Below are 17,360 nucleotides of genomic sequence, written 5' to 3'. Positions count from 1 at the left end.
CTTAATTGGTGCTGTGGTTTAACCCAAGCTGGCAATACAGCCACGAGAGCCATTCACTCACTCCATCCCCCTACCCCCCAAAGTAGGGGAGAGAATCAAAATGGAAGGGAGAAACTTGGATTGAGATAAACTCAGTTTAATAAAATAACAAAATTGTAATACACTACTAGTGCATGAAGAAAATTAACTCTTTTTCAGTCAAACCAGTGCAATTAGTTAAGGTTAAGCTGGGTTCTGATGCCTTCTCTAGTGGATCTAGTTGCTCCTCAATGTTTCTCAGGGCATTATTCATAATCTGCCATTTCAGATCTGCAGGTGCAAAGAAACCTCACTTCTCTTGCCACAAATCACAACTTTACAGCCTTCCTCATCTTGATAGTTTCTGTTTGCCAAAGCTTTGAATGCAGTCTCTCACTTGCTCTCCTTTCCATTACAGGGCTGGGGATCTTGAGGCTGCAGCATCTCTGCAAAGACCCTGCAGCACCTCTGCAAAGAGATGGCACTGCACTGCCTGGCACTCAGAGCTTGAACAGCAGCGTGCTGTCTCATGGTTTCTGTCTGAGCTGGAACCTCTGCTACCCTAAGGACAGTTGTTCTAAGCAGTGCCACAGACCATGGCCTGTGGCATGTCAGCTTTTTCTCCATTGCCAGACAAATCAAGGATTTATGGACAAGGAGTCTGGCTACATAAGACTTACAAGCATGAGAAGCTTTATAAGTTAAAACATCAGCAATCTGAGAGAGTAATAATTACATCTACTAATATCTGAAAGTTAATACAAAGCCAACTTTATTTTCATCTGGCTAGTTAAGCAACACTGTCTACATGACCATTGGTTCTATTTTACACAGATACTCTATTTGATTTGGAAAATGAAATGAGTGAATGAGAATGTGAAACATTCATTTTAGAAATTAAAAAAAAAACATAAGAAAACCAACTTGTTAATGCGATATTTTCTAGAAAGAAGTGAAGTAAAATTCAGTCTGTCAGCTCACAGTAACCAATGAAGTTTTGTTCGAGTCTACAAACCGGGGTATAAATATGCTTACAAGGGCCTGTATGATGTTCTAATTTCCTAAACAGGAAGACTAAATTATTCTTAGCTTAAAATTAAAGTTTAAAGGCCATATAAAAGAAATTTAATTTGGGATGATAAAAAAATATATTAGCTTGGTTTTCAGGATAAGCTGATAAAGTAATTCTTTCTATGATCACAGAAATCGGTGTCCTAGCAACAAATAAGTTTTAATTTTTTCATACTCATGAGACAATCTATGTTTCATCAAAGCAAAATAATGTGGACAAAATATTCTCAATAAGACTGACTAAACAAGCAAAATATAAAGATAAAATAAATGAATATTTCTTTAAACTTAAATTTTCAAAAAGTGTTATTCCTGAGGAGCTAACTTTACCAATAAATTTCTAAGACCATACAGGGTTTAAGAAATAAAAAAAATAAAAATAAAAAAAAAAATCAGAAAGCAACTTATTTTTTACTGCTGTTGTCTCCATTGTTTTCTTAAAAGAGAAGAAAACTGGAACTAAATGCGGTAAGTTTTGCTGAAAGATATTCCTATGGAAAATCAGTTAGCCTCTTGGGAACTTCTGTATTTCATCTTTACCATGTTATTTGCCACATCAAAAAATATATACATATATTATGCTTGAGTCTCTGACTGTATCAGTTACTATATTACTATATGTATTCTTCACACATTTTGCTTTGAGGAATGTTGACAACTTAACCGGGTGAGAAAATAAATTCAAAAATTACATTCATTGATGTTGCATTGACTATATTTCTGATCTAAATCCCAAATGCAATTAATTTTAAGAAATATCAAGATAACTTATATTTTCTTGAGGATTTCCAGATTCCTGAATCAACCTGTTTACTGTTTTTTCTTCCTTGGTCTGAAGTTGTACTAGGGCCTGCCATGTAGTTGTTATTCTGTCAACCAAATTGCTTTTCAATTGTATAAAATAACTTGAATTACAAATTTGTCCCAAAGTGAAATATCCATGTTTTCACACATGTAATATATTGACTACATTCCTGAAAATATTACATTATTCACTCTTGCATAAACTCCCAGAAACATTACTATATTAAATACTGACCTAGAATTTTACACAGTGTATAAGCTATTTCATAGCAAAAATCACAAAATTAGGTCCTAAAGCAACAACAGTGAAGTGCTGAAAAGCAACCAGTAAAACTTTCAATATGTAAATAATCACTTTACTCTTGTACCTCAAGGATAGGGCTCCAGTTGAGAACTGATGAGCTCATGAATACCATCCCATTCCTTGAAACTGTTGCTGGAGAAGCATTATCAATATTATGAGGTTCAAAGACTATTTTGCAATTTGGTGCCATGGGTATCCGATCTCCATTTGCTAGTGTTAAAGTTTTGTTATCATCTAGGACAGAATTAAGGTTCTCAATCCAAATAGCATCAACTGGACCATCAAGAACTATCCAGATGTGGTCACCTATAATCCGAAATAACAGAAAGAAGTTTCAGTTTCTTTCAAGGACCATTTTCTTCTCTCTGCAAATAATTTTTAAAATTAATTCTGAATTTGTGCACACAGCTAGAATCTCAGCTTTTTCTACAACTACCTTTTCCATCATGCAGTTTCAACTTACATACAACAACATAAAGAAGAAAGAAACTGTAGATCTATTTAAACCCACCATTTTTTCCCAAAAAAGTTTGTGTAAAGGTAGTGAGATCAAATGAAAGGAAAACTTGAAAAAATGTCTCTTTCAAATAGCACGCTCTGCTCCCTTTAAGTAAGAGAGTTCCGTTAGGGGAAGATTCTCACTGTTTCTTCTCCTGCTTGGAAACTTGATGCAGCTCTCTTTGATGTTTTTCCAGCTCTTTCCATTTAGTAACAGAAATGTATCCTAAATCCTGCCTCTGTTTCCTAGGAAGGTCTGGGTCTGTCCTGCTCGCCTCATGTAGGTACCGAGAAACAGGCCCTGGCTGGAAGGGGATCCTCCCTTGGCTTCTGGCTCCCCATCCCTTAGGAAGCAGCCAGCCCTGCTGTGTATTGCCAGGTAGAGTTTCAATCAGAGATGGTCACACTCATCTGCCTTTAGAGTGAATCCCTATTATCTAGGCCTGGGTGGTTTGATGCGTTGGTACATATGAACCAAGCAGTTTCTGAATGAGAAACTTTCTCACCTCTGAGGCAGAGAGTCTAGTACTTAGAGGCTTTTCATAGCCACAGTGCAGGCAGCTGAGGTATGAGATGGCCTGGAGTTTGCTTCATAGAGAGACATTACAGAAGTGTTGCAAACAGTGAATCTGAAGAAGTCATGGGAGTGTGATAATTTATATTTCATGTTGAGGGGAAAAAGAAAAATTAACAGTTAATGCTATGCTACATTCTCAGGGGTGCTACATTTCTAGATTTGAAGCAAAACCAACAAAATAAAATCCAAAAGTATTTTCTGTTTTAAAAGTATCAGTGTCCTTAAAGACTAAGAATTTTTGTTTGAAAATTGACAGTGCAACAAATGTTTGGATTTTGTATTTTGGTGGTTGGTTTTTGTTTTTTGGGGTTTTTTTTTTGCTTGTATTTTTGTTGTTGTTCTTGTTTTTTTCCTTTAGTCCTTAAGGCCTAATGATAAGGTCAAATACTAATATTCAGAGAAAACAAGGAAGAATCTGTCTAGCATCAAACTATCAAGGCCTCTCTTATTACTTAAAATAGCAGTCTAAGAATATATGCCAGCATTATTTTAGGCAGAAACTGGTTGTCTAAACAAAACTATCTAGTGCCATTTGAGATGGACTATGATATGTGCAGGTCTAGCAGGTATGACACAGAGGAGATTCACACCCTTGTTGTATGGCAGCTGGAGACCAGGTAGAAATCTTCACAGAACCAAAATATTTTAGAGTATACCAGTATAAAATAAGTCTGCTAATGTTTTTTAAAGATGTGTCATTCAGCTTGGTTTTTTTTTTGAGAGAATTGTTTTACATCATACCTTTCTTGGCTCTTAAAGTTTTTCTCCAGAGTGTTGAAAATATGCCATCTGTCCAATCATTTGTTGCCACATCGAGACGACCAAACATTTGTGAAGCAGTTATAGCTTTAGGATTCATTCTCATCTCACGATGTGGCTGTCCACAATCTATGAAAGCAGATCATCTGTTAGTTTTGGTATTGCTTTTTAATAGTCAGAGAACTTTGATAAATTCAAATTAATTACACCCAAATGTATGGTTTCATGTGCATTCAGCATTATAGGAAGTTGTATAATTATTTGCAAAACTTATTTCTTGCTATACATCAATATTTGTTAATTGGAGCCATCAAAATTTAAAGTAGAAGTTCTGAAACTTTTGAAAGTACAATTCACATTTCATAGATTCATCAGGAACAGAAGAGGAGCAAGATGAAATTTATTAAAGGTTTAGTTTAATATTTTGAAGGCTTATCAAACAACAGAGCTTTAAAGCCTTTGATTTGAATGTACATTTTTAAAATTCAGTGACTAAATACCAGGCAGATGCTCCACATGATTCATTGTTTTTTGTTTTCCCCTGTTGTGCACTTGTATACATCTTGGAATAAACAAAGTATATGACATTGGCATATACCAGTTAAGTCCCTTAGGCAGATAAATTCTATCAAGCCATACCATGATCATATAATCTTTATATTTTCCTCATTAACAACTTAAAAATTCCTATGCCAGACACCTTTAGAAAACCCAATATTAAAACTTAAACAGGAGCCATTAATAGAAAGAGCTAAAAAAGAAAGAGCAAAAAAATGGCTTATCTGAAAATCTTAATTACAGTCAGAGTTCACTATCATGTCAGATAGAAGCCTGGCAAATCATGTACTTTTACATTTCACGAGGTTATGCCAAAAGATTAGCTTGAAAAAAGTATTGTGGCAGCTCTATCTTGGTAGTGGCTCACATCTCAGTGCTACAGAAACACGGGAAAATGGCATAATGCAACTATCTGTTCTTTCTGCTTTTTATCCTAAATGGAACAGTCACTGCAATGCAGAGCTTAGAGTATTGCTTAAGCGCACTAAGGTACTGTGTGGATGAGAGACTGGCTGAACCACTTTTTACAGAAACTATCAATTTCTGTAAGATTGTATAAGCAGCCTGCTGAAGCCTATGAAATGAGGTAACACAATCTTACCTCAAAAGAAAAGATTTTTCTCCCCTAGCTATGAGCTTTTAATTTAATAAGATCAAACATAAGTTCTTCACCTAATAATTATGTCAGAAATACAGAGAACAAAAACACACACTCCTCAAGTGTCCAGCCAGGACATAAAATGAATACACTTGAAGACTCTGTCATTGCCTAAAACGGGAACTATATCCTAGCAGAAACAAATTATAGAAGTAGTTATTTTATACTGCAGATAAAGATCCTGTCACTTGAATTGTATTCAAAAAGTACTAAATACTTGTGATTCAGGCTGGGAGAGCTGGGGTTGTTCAGCCTGGAGAAGGCTCCAGGGAGACATCGTTGCAGCCTTCCAGTAATTAAAAGAAAATGGGGACAGACTTTTTATCAGGGTGTGTTACAATAAGACAAGGGGTAATGGTTTTAAACTAGAGGAGGGGAGATTCAGGCTGGACATGAGGAAGAAATTTTTTACAATGTGGGTGATAAAACACTGGCCCAGGTTTCCCAGAGAGGTGGTAGATGCCCCACCCCTGGAGATATTCCAGGCCAGGCTGGACGGCGATCTGAGCAACCTGATCTAGTTGAAGATGTTCCCACTCATTGCAGGGAGTTGGACTAGATGAGCTTTGAAGGTCCCTTCTGACTCAAACTATTCTATGATTAGGGGAAAATTTCAGCATTACCTCAGCCAAACTTGGGAGATGTTTTAATCACTTGTTTTAGCTGCCTACGAAGACAGTGCACCTCTTTCTCTCTTTCTCATTGTTTCTAGAATAAGAATTTCTGATATAAGTAAGGTAATATGTATTATATGGCTTTGAATGTAAGACATTTTCAAGCTCTTAAAGGGTTTTACTATAATCATTAATATTACAACTCAGAAACTGATTCTTCCAGTGATATTTTCTCACAGTTAAGTAGTTGAGGCTTTCTGTGAAGCAACATGGTTTAAAGTTTACAATATAGCAATTTAAAAACAGTTCATAATACAAATGCTCACATACCTGTCATGGCTTTCATTAAAGTATGGATGCAAGCAGTTTTTCCTGTACCACTAGGTCCTAGTGTCATTAGTCCATGCCTTACTCTCTGGGTTTCGAAAAGTTGGATAAGTTTCAGTTTCCAAGGAGGATGACAAACAAGTCCAGCTTCCTCCACCTATAGATAGTGAAAGAAAATCAAAGACAACCAAATTAGTGCTGGTTTAGTGCACAAGAGAAAAATAAAAGAAGATAGACCATCTCTTTTTTTTCTTTTTCTTTTTAGCTTTTCTTGGGGTTGAAATGTCATTTTAAGGAAAAGTCAAGAATTTTAGAAACGCACTTCCTACAAATGTCTTTAATAGCCACACAGCATTTTCACTTGACTCTCAGAACAGTTGGCTTTTTATGATGATGATGACTCATGTTTCTAAATGCCCACATTTTTTCAGTAAAACATTTTGTTAAATATTTCTCAGTTTACAGACAGACCTTTGAGTAACTTCTTAACAGCCTCATTCCAAGAAAAGATATGATGGTTTGCAATCAAATATCATATGCTTGTTTACTACTTTTTACTAGTTCCAAGCTCAAATAAATTATCTTACTATAATGGTAGTGCTGTTGCTTGTGAAAGTGACTCAGCTGGAAGTGAACAAGAAAGTCTTTAGCCAGCAGAGAAAACTAGAACTATTTCCTAAGGATTCAAAAGACACTATATATTTTTGACTGTAAAAAAAAAAAAAAAAAACCACTCAAGATCATGTTATAGAAGTGAAGCTCTCAAAATAATTATATTTTAATTCAAGTGTAATTTCTGTTTTAAAAATAATATTCCACAAAAAAATCTCAGAAAAATTTTACTGATAATACCTAACTTCTACGATTACTGTCACATGTTCAGTTAAAAATCATGGAACTGGCACTACCACTTGCTATATTACTTGCATATTAAAGCCTATGTCAGTTCAACTTGTCTCACTGTCCAAGGAAGCCAAGAACAGAAGGCAGCACAAGACGAATTAATCAACAGCAACCATGAAGTATATGCTGCCACTGACTCCTCATTGCCATGAGCTGCCACTGCCAAAGCAATGAAGTTTGCAAAGCATAACAAAGACATCAGATGCACCATTTTCCTGGATACGCAATAAAATTCTGTTATAGTTTACATTTTAACAACTCTTGCAGTTGACACCAAACCAGTCAAGATGCCTTTCTTTCCAGTATAGAATATAGCCTTCTGACTTGTTTCCAGTGTCCGTATATATATATACGGTAATATATCCAAAATCCACTGATTTACTGACATAACGTATCTGAAATTATTTCTTTACATAAAACAAGATGGTCATGTTAGCTATTCCTTCACTCTAATCTAACACCGTCAGTGGAGACTTACCTTTTCTTAGCAATCTCTAACGCTGATGGATTCTATAATAATCTTGTAGACTAGATATTGCCCTATCGATAAAGGAGTATGTTCACAAGCAGACTTGGCATGTACTCAAAAGAACCTCTGTTAACAGTTGTACATAGGCACTGGCTCTGGTTGGGGTGGATTTAATTTTCTTCATAGTAGCCTATATGGTGCTATGTTTTAGGTTTGTTATCAAAACAGCATTGAAAACACACCAGTGTTTTGGCTATTGCTGAACTGTGCTAGCACAGCATCAAGGCTTTCTGTTTCTTACACTACCTCATCAGCAAGTAGGCTGGGGGTGGGCAAGACTTTGGGAGGGAACACAGCTGGGACAGCTGGCTCTGACTGACCAAAGAGATACTCCATATCATAGAATAGTTTGAGATGGAAAGGAATCTTTAAAGGTCATCTAGTCTAGCTCCCCTGCAGTGAAAACATAATGTTCAGCAATAAAACTGTGGGAAGTTTCTCCAGAGTCTCCATTGCTCAGAAACTGCCTGAGCATCAGTCTGTTGGTGGTGAGCAATTGCTTTTTTATCACTTGTTTCTTTTTCTTTCTTTATTAAACTGTCTTGATCTAGACCCATGAGCTTTTTTCCTCTCTTTTCCAATTCCAAATCTCTCCCTCCACCCACTGGGAGAAAGTGAGCAAGTGTCTGGATGTTGGTGTATCTGCCAGCTGGGGTCAACCCACTGCAAGATATAAACATAGAAAAACATAACAAATATTTCTTCATCCTTATTTTTTTCCCAACAACTCCCGTCTCCCTTCACTAATAAAAATATTCCTCTTGAACTGGATTCTGTCCTAACCTAGCTGTTTCCATTGTACTCAGTCATTATAGCTCTGAAAACACACTAAAGAGCTCCACTCAACAGAACTTTGATTTACTTTCAAGACAAAGAAGATGGCCTACCATTTCTGGTTTCTCCAGATTTTCAGTTTTAACAATATGAGAAAAATATGTCATAATAAGCTAACAAAATTTCCAAACACTATCATAGCCCTAAAAAGGCACCATGAGATTCCTAGATCTGAACTTTTGATAGATTTTGTTTTACATAAGATAATTACTATGCCTAAAGCTCTTCAGATTTCCAACACTGCTTCAGCATGGGCTGACATTACATCCTACTTACAAGCAAGTGATAATGGTTTGCTGTAAAAAGGGTTGACATTTTCTATATCTGGCTTCAAAGATCACCAAGAGAAGGGCTACAAAGAACATGCTATTAAGACCGCTTTTTAATTTATTAGAAAATGATTACTTAAAGCATGAGATTCAATTTCTTCATAGTTTCGCCTAATAAAAGGTTAATTTCTGAGTCCTTTTTAAGAGTCAACTGGATAAACTACAGTAAGCAAAACAGTTGTATAAACATTAGCTGATGATTTAACTCTTCCTTGTTTGGAAAACCAGAATCAGAACTCTCTACTTTTATCTAATCATATTAAATATAAGTCAATGAAAAGACATGTAACTCAAATTCTTCAGGAATGTACTTCTGATCTTCATTTTTTTCATTTGAGGGATTTTGTTTGTTTTTATGGGGTTTTTGATTTTTTTATGTCTGTGTTTATCTATTAGATAATTATCTGAGGAATTACAAAAATTCTGGAGGCAAGTTTAATAGAGGTGATCATTTAAGTGTATATATTTCATTAGCCTTCTATTTTCCATGGGTGTTCTTAAGTTGGCCCTATCAAAATGTTCCAAAAGATCTACTGGGAGAAGAAATAGCAGAAATGTCATCTTAGGTTATTTTTTTCTCATGCTCATGTTCCAATTGTCAGACTTGATACAAATCTTAAATCCTTGGTCACATAAGGCAAGTGTACATATGTGCATTTTTCAAACTGGTCACCACAAATGACCCACAAAAAAAACCACTGGACACCACAATCACAATTCAGTGATATCCTTAAGAATAAGATTAGTAATAATATGCCAATGGTAAAGATTTATAGAAAAGCTTACTCAGCCTCTAAATTGTAAAACACTATTACCACGTGGGTAGATCCAATACTAATAATTTTCTTAGATGTCACATTATGACAGTTATGCCACAGCAGCACAGACCAAGAAAACATTACCTGTTTGTCAATGGCAGCTTCCAGTTCAGGATAGGCTACTTTATCAAGTTGGATATCTGGAAACAGATCTTCAATTAGACTCAGGAACAAGGGTTCATCTTCATCAATCTAGTGAAAATCAGGGATGAAAAAAACACAGATTAAAACCTATTTTATTTATTTGAGCATCTTACAAAACAATCTCTAACACTTGCAGATCTAAAGAAATACTGGAAAACATAAAGGACCACCTGTGGCAACCCTCTAGGTGCTAAACACACTAACAGGACACAGCAGAAGGAGATTATGTGATGCTTTCAATAATCAAAAGTTATTGAAAGTAAACTGCTAGCATACAGACTGAATTGATTAAATTATTAAATTGATTAAATTAATTGATTTTAATAACAACACTTATACAAGTAGTAAATTATGTGTCTAAGGTGTAAAAAAAGATAATAAAGCAAATGAAGCATCACAGCAACAGAAAGGTTTTGTTAGCTATTTAAGGCAGATAAGATGGTTCTCATTACTACAAAAAAACAGATTATTTTGAAAGAGACTAAATATTTTAGATCAGAGGTTCTAAAGAGGTTACTTTATAGACTTCTATTTGGTCACTTATTTCTATAGGTAGCAGGAGAAAAATGTGAAAAATTGCCAAACAATTCAAGTTGTTGTTTAAACCTAGGTAGGGAGCCAAGCACCATACAGCCCTTCACTCATTCCCTCCCCAGCCCCATATAAGGTACTAGAAGAAAATTAACTTTATCCCAGCCAAAACTAGTAACCCAGGTCATCCAGAAAACTGAACATTTCCAGGCTAGCTTCTGCATAAATGCCACATCCAATCTTCTAGTGATCACCTTAACAGATTTAAATTGTATTTCAAAAACACCCATGTAGCTAAAAAATGCAGTTAAATTAATTTAAAAGGCACTCAGAACTTACTAGTTTAGACAAGTTCATGTCTCTCAGCACACGCATTACAATTGTAGATTCAGTATCTGTGGGATTTGCTCTTTTTGCTGCTCCTAACGTACGTAGCACCGACAATATATTCCGTAAGCCAAAATCATAATGCACCTACAAGATATGCAAAGTTTGGGAAATTTTTCCCTTAGTTAACAGGGATTAAACAATTCTTATTTATCATTTAAGATATGGATATGTATGAGAAGTGGTACATGTGGCACAAATGTCTCGTAACATCCAACAACTAGTTTTTGGCTGTATGACTATGGGCGACTTCATTCCTCACCTCTGTTACCATCTACTAAGCTGTAAGGTGTGAGAGGAAAAATAAATGTAATCACAAGTCTTTGAACCAAAATAAGGTTCCAAGGACTATTAAGAAATAAACCGCCCATATTATTTTGAATTCTCTGTGGACCTTTGACTTTAATTGAGAAACATCTAAACAGCACAGGCAGTACAAACAAAATGCCTTTCAAGCCACTCTATAAGACCAACTAATATATAAGCATTTCATTTGTCTCAATCATCACCATTCATTAAAGCTAAATCTTAATAACAGTGTTCTGAGTGACAGTTCCATTCTTGCACAGATAACCTGTAACAGGAGTTGACCTGCAGGTGAGCAGAGGGTTGCACTACTACACCGCAGGTGTCATTTAGCTTACCTAAAGAAACTAAATTTTTCTATTTTCTTCACATAGACATTAATAATTTGTGATACCTTATATAGTTCTTCCCTAAGATAACTTTTCCTCATATGAAAATAATCACCTGCTTTGACAGTTGTTCTTCACACAGCTTGTACAGCATAAAGAATTTCCTTGCCAATACAACATTAGCAATGAAACCACAACTAGCCAGTTTAACACGAATTATGATTTGACGATCAGGAACCATCATAGCCACAGAACGGAAGTTGATCTTCAAGTTCTCAGGAAGTTCTTGCCGTCCAGCATATCCTGGATTCTGGAGAGAAAAACAGGTTTTGAAGTTGAGTGTACCTTGCACAAACAGAAGAATCAGCAAAGGAACATGTAATCTGGTTAGACAAAAAAAGGGTTTTGGATTTAAATCACATGTAAAAATGAATTGCCATGCAGATTTACCACCATAGCTCTACAGCATATTAGCCTCTCTTACATCCATGATGTATCAAAAATGTTCCACATAAACACTTTCAATCTGTATTTATCTCACAGGCCTTGTTTTTACTGGCTATTTCTACCTATATCTCTCTCATCGTCTATAGTTGTGGCAAAAAGCAAACTTTGGGAAACAGAATGTAGCATGCAGAAGTAATCTGACATTGAGATAAGTTGTATTTACAACGCTGGCTGCACTTGATAATTGCATGTGCCTGATGTCTTTGAAACAGGACCCTGTAAACTGTCTTTGTATTAATGCTCAATGTTCTCAAATTCCCAGTGAATTCTAAACAGCAGAGTGACATAAGAGTTAGCAAGTACATTTAACACACCAGGTTAGAAGCAATTATTGTACAATCATCACTGGTATATTTGTAACTTAAGGAATACCTACCATAGTAAGAAATATGCCAAATTCTGGATTCATTTCCACATTATCACCATCAGTAAAAATAAAGCTTTTTTTATGTTCTTTCTTACATGTTAATACAATTGCAATTTGCTGTGCAGCTACTGATAGTACTGGTAAATCAATACGATTGAATTCATCAAAGCAACCCCAGGAGCCAGACTGAGCGAGACCTTCAAAGAGAAAAGCAATTAAGCATCTGACCGTTATGCTGTTAATCTTTTTTTGCTGCAATTCATAAGCCAAAATTCAGGTTAATCCACCTCAGGAAAAAAAAAAAAAAAAGTTTATTTTTTAGGGTGGGAAGAGGGACAAGGAAGAATTCTTCTTTTTCAAGGAAGAATTCACAAAGTTCCTGAAGTCCTCAAACTTGTCTAGGAAATCCTTCAATTTCTTCTGCTCCTTCTCTCAGTATCTTGAATGTTTTCCTGTTCCTCCCTACCCCCACAAAAAAAAAAAAAAATCCCTCCGATAGGTCTATGAAAATATGATGGGTTGTCAATAGCTTATTGCACAGATTAAAATGAATAATGAAGTTGCTTTCACCTGGAAATAATTTAGGGGCCAGTCTGTGCCAGAACTGCATTGTTCCTCAGATATTTTTGGGAAAATAAACAAAAAAATCATCACAGTCACTTGCAACAATGTAATAGTCAAAGACCCCCACTTGATCTCTAATTTGGCATCTACCATGACTGACATATAACAATTTCAGGTGCCTAACTGCAGTGAGCTTTGCCAATTGTTTTTAACATATATAGTGCTGCTCATGCACTTCCTTAAACTAATAAGTTTGACATTTGAAGAAGATTAAATACTGAATACAGAATCCAAGACTTTCTACCAGTTCAGCAATAAATTTCACAGCTTTTTCTTTCTCTACTGACAGTCATCTTTGATTATTTTAGTTGTCTTTATCCTTTCATAAACTGTCTTATGCTTCAAACATTTCTATTTCTTGGAGGCAGTGTTGCAGACATATCTTACATTCATAAGAAGATACTCATTACTTGCATTTATTAAAAGGCTGCGAACAACATGCTAATTATGTATTGACCTTGTTTTTTAAAGATGTTTTCTTAGCATTTGTTACTTTCACATGGTCCATAAAATCATATGATCACAGAATATCCTGATTTGTAAAGAACTCATGAGAATCATCATGTCCAGCTCTTGACTTCACACAGGGCTACCTAAGAGTTAGTTGTCCAAGCACTATTTGATCAGTCAGGCTTGCAGTCCTGACTGCTTCCTTGGGGAGCTTATTCCAGTGCATGACTATGCTCTCAGTGAAGAACATTTTCCTGATATCCTACCTGAACTTCCCCAGATGTGGCTTTAAGCCATTCCCTCATGTCCTGTCACTAGACACCAAAGAAAAGAGATCAGCACCTCCCTCTCCTCTTCCCCTCATGTGAAAGTTGTAGACAGCAAAGGAGGCATGACTTTTCTCCAAGCTGAACGAACCTAGTATACCCAGCCGTTCCTCGTGAGTCATACCCTCTGGTTCTTTTACCATCTTTTTTGCTCCTTTGGACACATTCTAATATTTTTACATGCTTCTTATATTGTTACCCCAAAACCACGCACAGTACCTGAGGTGAGGCCACTCCAATGCCAAGTACAGTGGTACAATCACTTCTTTTGACCGCTTAGTTATAGTGTATTTAATGCACTCCAGTATATGGTTGATCTTTTTGGCAAACATCTTACCTTTGGTCCACATCTTACCTTTGAAGATCCTCCCAAGTCCTCGGAAATCCATCTGGTCTGAACAGTTGAAGACCACTACATATTTTCCAAGGCACCGTCCCATGTCTTTGGTGGTTTCAGTTTTTCCAGTTCCTGCAGGGCCCACAGGTGCTCCACCCATGTTCATGCCTAAAGCTTGAGCCAAAGTGATGTAGCATCTAAAAGGCAACAGGATATCATCACTTAATGGGCTGCAGCACATAGTTTTCTGTATAGTGACAGAGGAACTTACATAACTGTGTTACATGACGGTCAGATTTAAGAAGGCAAGGAAAGTGCTGAAATGACATGCATCTAATTACCATTTAAATCAGTAAGAAGGAAAACCTTTCACTCAGCCTCTGATGCAGGTAATATTAAGGTTTGTCTCCTCATACATAAAGTGTAACAAAAGATAATCCTCAATAATCAACAATCTGAAAGTTCAGGAGAAGGGAAGAAAGCACATACAGATATACTGCCTAATTTAGTTTGGTTAGCCTAGTTCCTGAATTACTTTAAATGAAGTAGTTCTGAATTACATTATACTGTGGAGTACAATAATGAAAGTTAGCTAAACTTTCCTTTCTCATCCAGCTTTAAAATTTGATCATACAGTGCATTACATTTTCATAAATAAAACTTCTATGTGTAATGCAGTAAAACACCAGCTAACAATCATATCTAAAGAGAAGCTCTAGAATTTGCTGTATGGAATAAAAAGTTTTTAAAAAATGCCCTTATTTTGACAATGATAGCTTACAAAGCATTCTTCATGCTATTCCATTTAGGTAGGTAGGCCTCTCTGGTAACAGAACTGCAATTCCTTCAACATCTGTCTAGATCGAAGATCTCCAGTCTCTTGCAGCTGAATAAAATTGGGTTTCCTGTCTATTCCTCCTTAGATGTTTTCATTAGCTTGCCTGTAAACACTTTTTTTTTACCTGTATCTCTCTCTGCATATTGTATCTGTTGGATGTACCTATTGCTCAGGTATACAAAACTCACATACAGGAGAATCAGAGTCCAACACATCATATGTGTGGGGATCACACAAGTATATGGCAGAAATGAATCTAGAAGTTATTCATATTGGAAGGCACAGAAACAAAAATGTTTCTGTGCATGAATTCTATGTAGAATTATTGACTTGTATAAGATCCTGAAGGATAAACTTGGCACAGATATATTTCGCACCCAATAGGAATGAATAAATTGCTCTTATAAAAGCCTAGGTTTGGCATCAAAGAATAAAGGAATAAAACCAGTTCTTTTCACCTGTCAGTAAGAGGCGTTATGACAAGCCTGTCAGTACAGCCCAAGAATTCATTCTGGTATGTGAAACTCACATCAGTGATCTTAATCATCATTTTATCAGAATCTTCATTAAAATAAAATCTACACTGTTTCAGCCACTCAAAGTCTGTAGGGCTCTTGATATGCATGCAACACTAAGAAAAGAGGGAAAGAAGAAGTTGAAGTATTCATGGTTAACACTTATGTTTGCATTTACATTATCTCATCTAAGTAGTACTGCAAAGACAGCCCTTCAGTCACAATAAAATCCTTAAAAAACACCTAGTAACACAAGAATAGTGGAGACCCTATCTTGATTTTTATCACAAAAATTACTAAGGTGTTATTGCTGTCCCTGAAACCCATACTAAGGCAAAGAAATTTCAAGCTTTAGATGAGTGTGTCAAAATTCTAAATACAAATGAACAGTCTATAAGCCTCAAAGAAAAGTCATTAAATTCAGTTAACATTAAAATTGCCATTTCTTTTACTCATCTCTACCATTTTATTTTTACATATGAGTAGGAAGCATGTAATGTACTTGATCTTAAAAAAAAGTCATAAGAATTTTATGAAACCACATGCAAACTGGAGAAAAGGTATTTCAAGACAGTGTCATGGTGCAGATATTAGTTAAGATATTCAACAGACCTGTGAGTAATTCAAAGTTGACCAACTGAATGCTAAAACAGGATTAAAAGAACACCCTGTAGGCTATATCTAAAAAATTATACTTTACATAAGTTGATTATAAACAGGAACCAGTGGTTCTACAATGAAAAGATAGGTGCCTGCATATCAGCAATGAGTTAAAACTCAGTAATTATTTTCTCAGCTGAATTTCAGTCAGGTCCAGAGCTTTCTATAAGTAAAAAGGTATGTTGGCTTTTAAGTTTGATTGTTTAAGACGTAAATGCGAATTTCCCTAATTTTAGTATTCTGTGGCAGCATGAGGTGTGAAGTGAATAAATAAATCCCTAAGTAATAATTAGGTTTGCTATTAAAACTAGAACAGAACAGATAGCAGATTCAACCAGCTTCAAACTTTCTCCTCTACTACAACTTTACATTCATTCTATTTACTCCTCGAAACTCACAATGTAATTCCAGAGAAAGGACAATTACTTGCAACACAGTGTATGAGGAAAAAGAAGTCCTGAACTGAACATGCAACAGAGGCCTCTAATGTAAGTGGGCCGACACAAAGCATTATAAAATTCCTCTACGGCTCTGGGGACAGAGCGGGGGCAGAGACAAACCACACAACAACACTGAATTACTTAAAGGGAAACTAAGACATGGATTGAAGCAACATCAGCATTTTTATAATACTCCAGGTCACATAATCATGACAGTCCTGAAGTTAAATATTCAGCTTAGAAGGCAGGAGTTCATAGGACTATTAATGTCTTCTTCTTGTCCTTTCATATTTTTTTAGGTGCAAATCACCTAATAACTCACTGAAAATTTTTCAGTACTTACCAGACCATCAAAAATGTCCCTCTGATGTACATGAATAGTGATTAATGTCTCATATTTGACTCTCTCAACTGGGCTAAGGTCTTTTGTTGTCATATCTATCAGCATGTTTAGAAGATCCAGGAACAGCTGGTTCGTCTTTCGCATAATTTTTTTGTCATACCTGGCATTAGACAAAGCTTCTTCTGAGTCTCTTGTCCAAATCATTTGGATCCCCAACAGTCCAACCTTAGGAAACATAAAAGTATATGCTTCATAATCTTTTCTCTTTCAACTAAAATGTACTTTCACAGACAAAGATAAACTAAAGAAATGGTTCTTCTACAATTTGTATAAAAGTATTTCTTCATGCATCCATATAGAGATCATTCAACCCTTGCATCTGTTTTATGTGTCCCAACTCCTTTCATAAACACATAGTAAGTCCACACTTCAGTCTTGTAGAAATTGACTGTGTTGCACTGCTGATACAACTGTTCAATATCATTTACAGCATATATATAAATACTCTATATAATTAATATACTTTAACTATATAATTAATAACTAATCAGTGAATAATTAAAGCTTTGATTTGAAATATTTTTTCAACGTTTCACAAACTCTTTACTCCCTCTTCAACAACATTCCCAGTCACAAGTGAAGAAGCTTCTACTAA

At 35.7% G+C, this 17,360-nt stretch overlaps 1 protein-coding gene across 6 annotated transcripts in view; it reads right to left on the bottom strand.

The window, feature by feature from the left end:
• DNAH5 (dynein axonemal heavy chain 5) overlaps window positions 1–17,360 on the bottom strand; it is a 151,561-nt gene that overhangs the window by 56,517 nt on the left and 77,684 nt on the right. For all 6 annotated transcript variants that reach the window (XR_010470345.1, XM_065052638.1, XM_065052641.1 and 3 more), the window contains exons 34-43: window positions 16,706–16,930; window positions 15,206–15,378; window positions 13,928–14,106; window positions 12,182–12,369; window positions 11,414–11,608; window positions 10,616–10,750; window positions 9,686–9,793; window positions 6,192–6,345; window positions 4,014–4,160; window positions 2,262–2,503 (exon numbers count right to left, since the gene is read on the bottom strand). Coding sequence is in view for 5 of the 6 variants with exons in the window: in XM_065052638.1 (XP_064908710.1) it covers window positions 2,262–2,503; window positions 4,014–4,160; window positions 6,192–6,345; window positions 9,686–9,793; window positions 10,616–10,750; window positions 11,414–11,608; window positions 12,182–12,369; window positions 13,928–14,106; window positions 15,206–15,378; window positions 16,706–16,930 (1,746 nt within the window). In the remaining variant the exon portion in view is untranslated. The remainder of the gene's footprint in view (window positions 1–2,261; window positions 2,504–4,013; window positions 4,161–6,191; window positions 6,346–9,685; window positions 9,794–10,615; window positions 10,751–11,413; window positions 11,609–12,181; window positions 12,370–13,927; window positions 14,107–15,205; window positions 15,379–16,705; window positions 16,931–17,360) is intronic.

The sequence above is a fragment of the Columba livia genome, chromosome 2, assembly GCF_036013475.1.
Source record: "Columba livia isolate bColLiv1 breed racing homer chromosome 2, bColLiv1.pat.W.v2, whole genome shotgun sequence".
Lineage (NCBI taxonomy): Eukaryota > Metazoa > Chordata > Aves > Columbiformes > Columbidae > Columba > Columba livia.
This window is presented reverse-complemented; position numbering and strand designations above follow the sequence as displayed.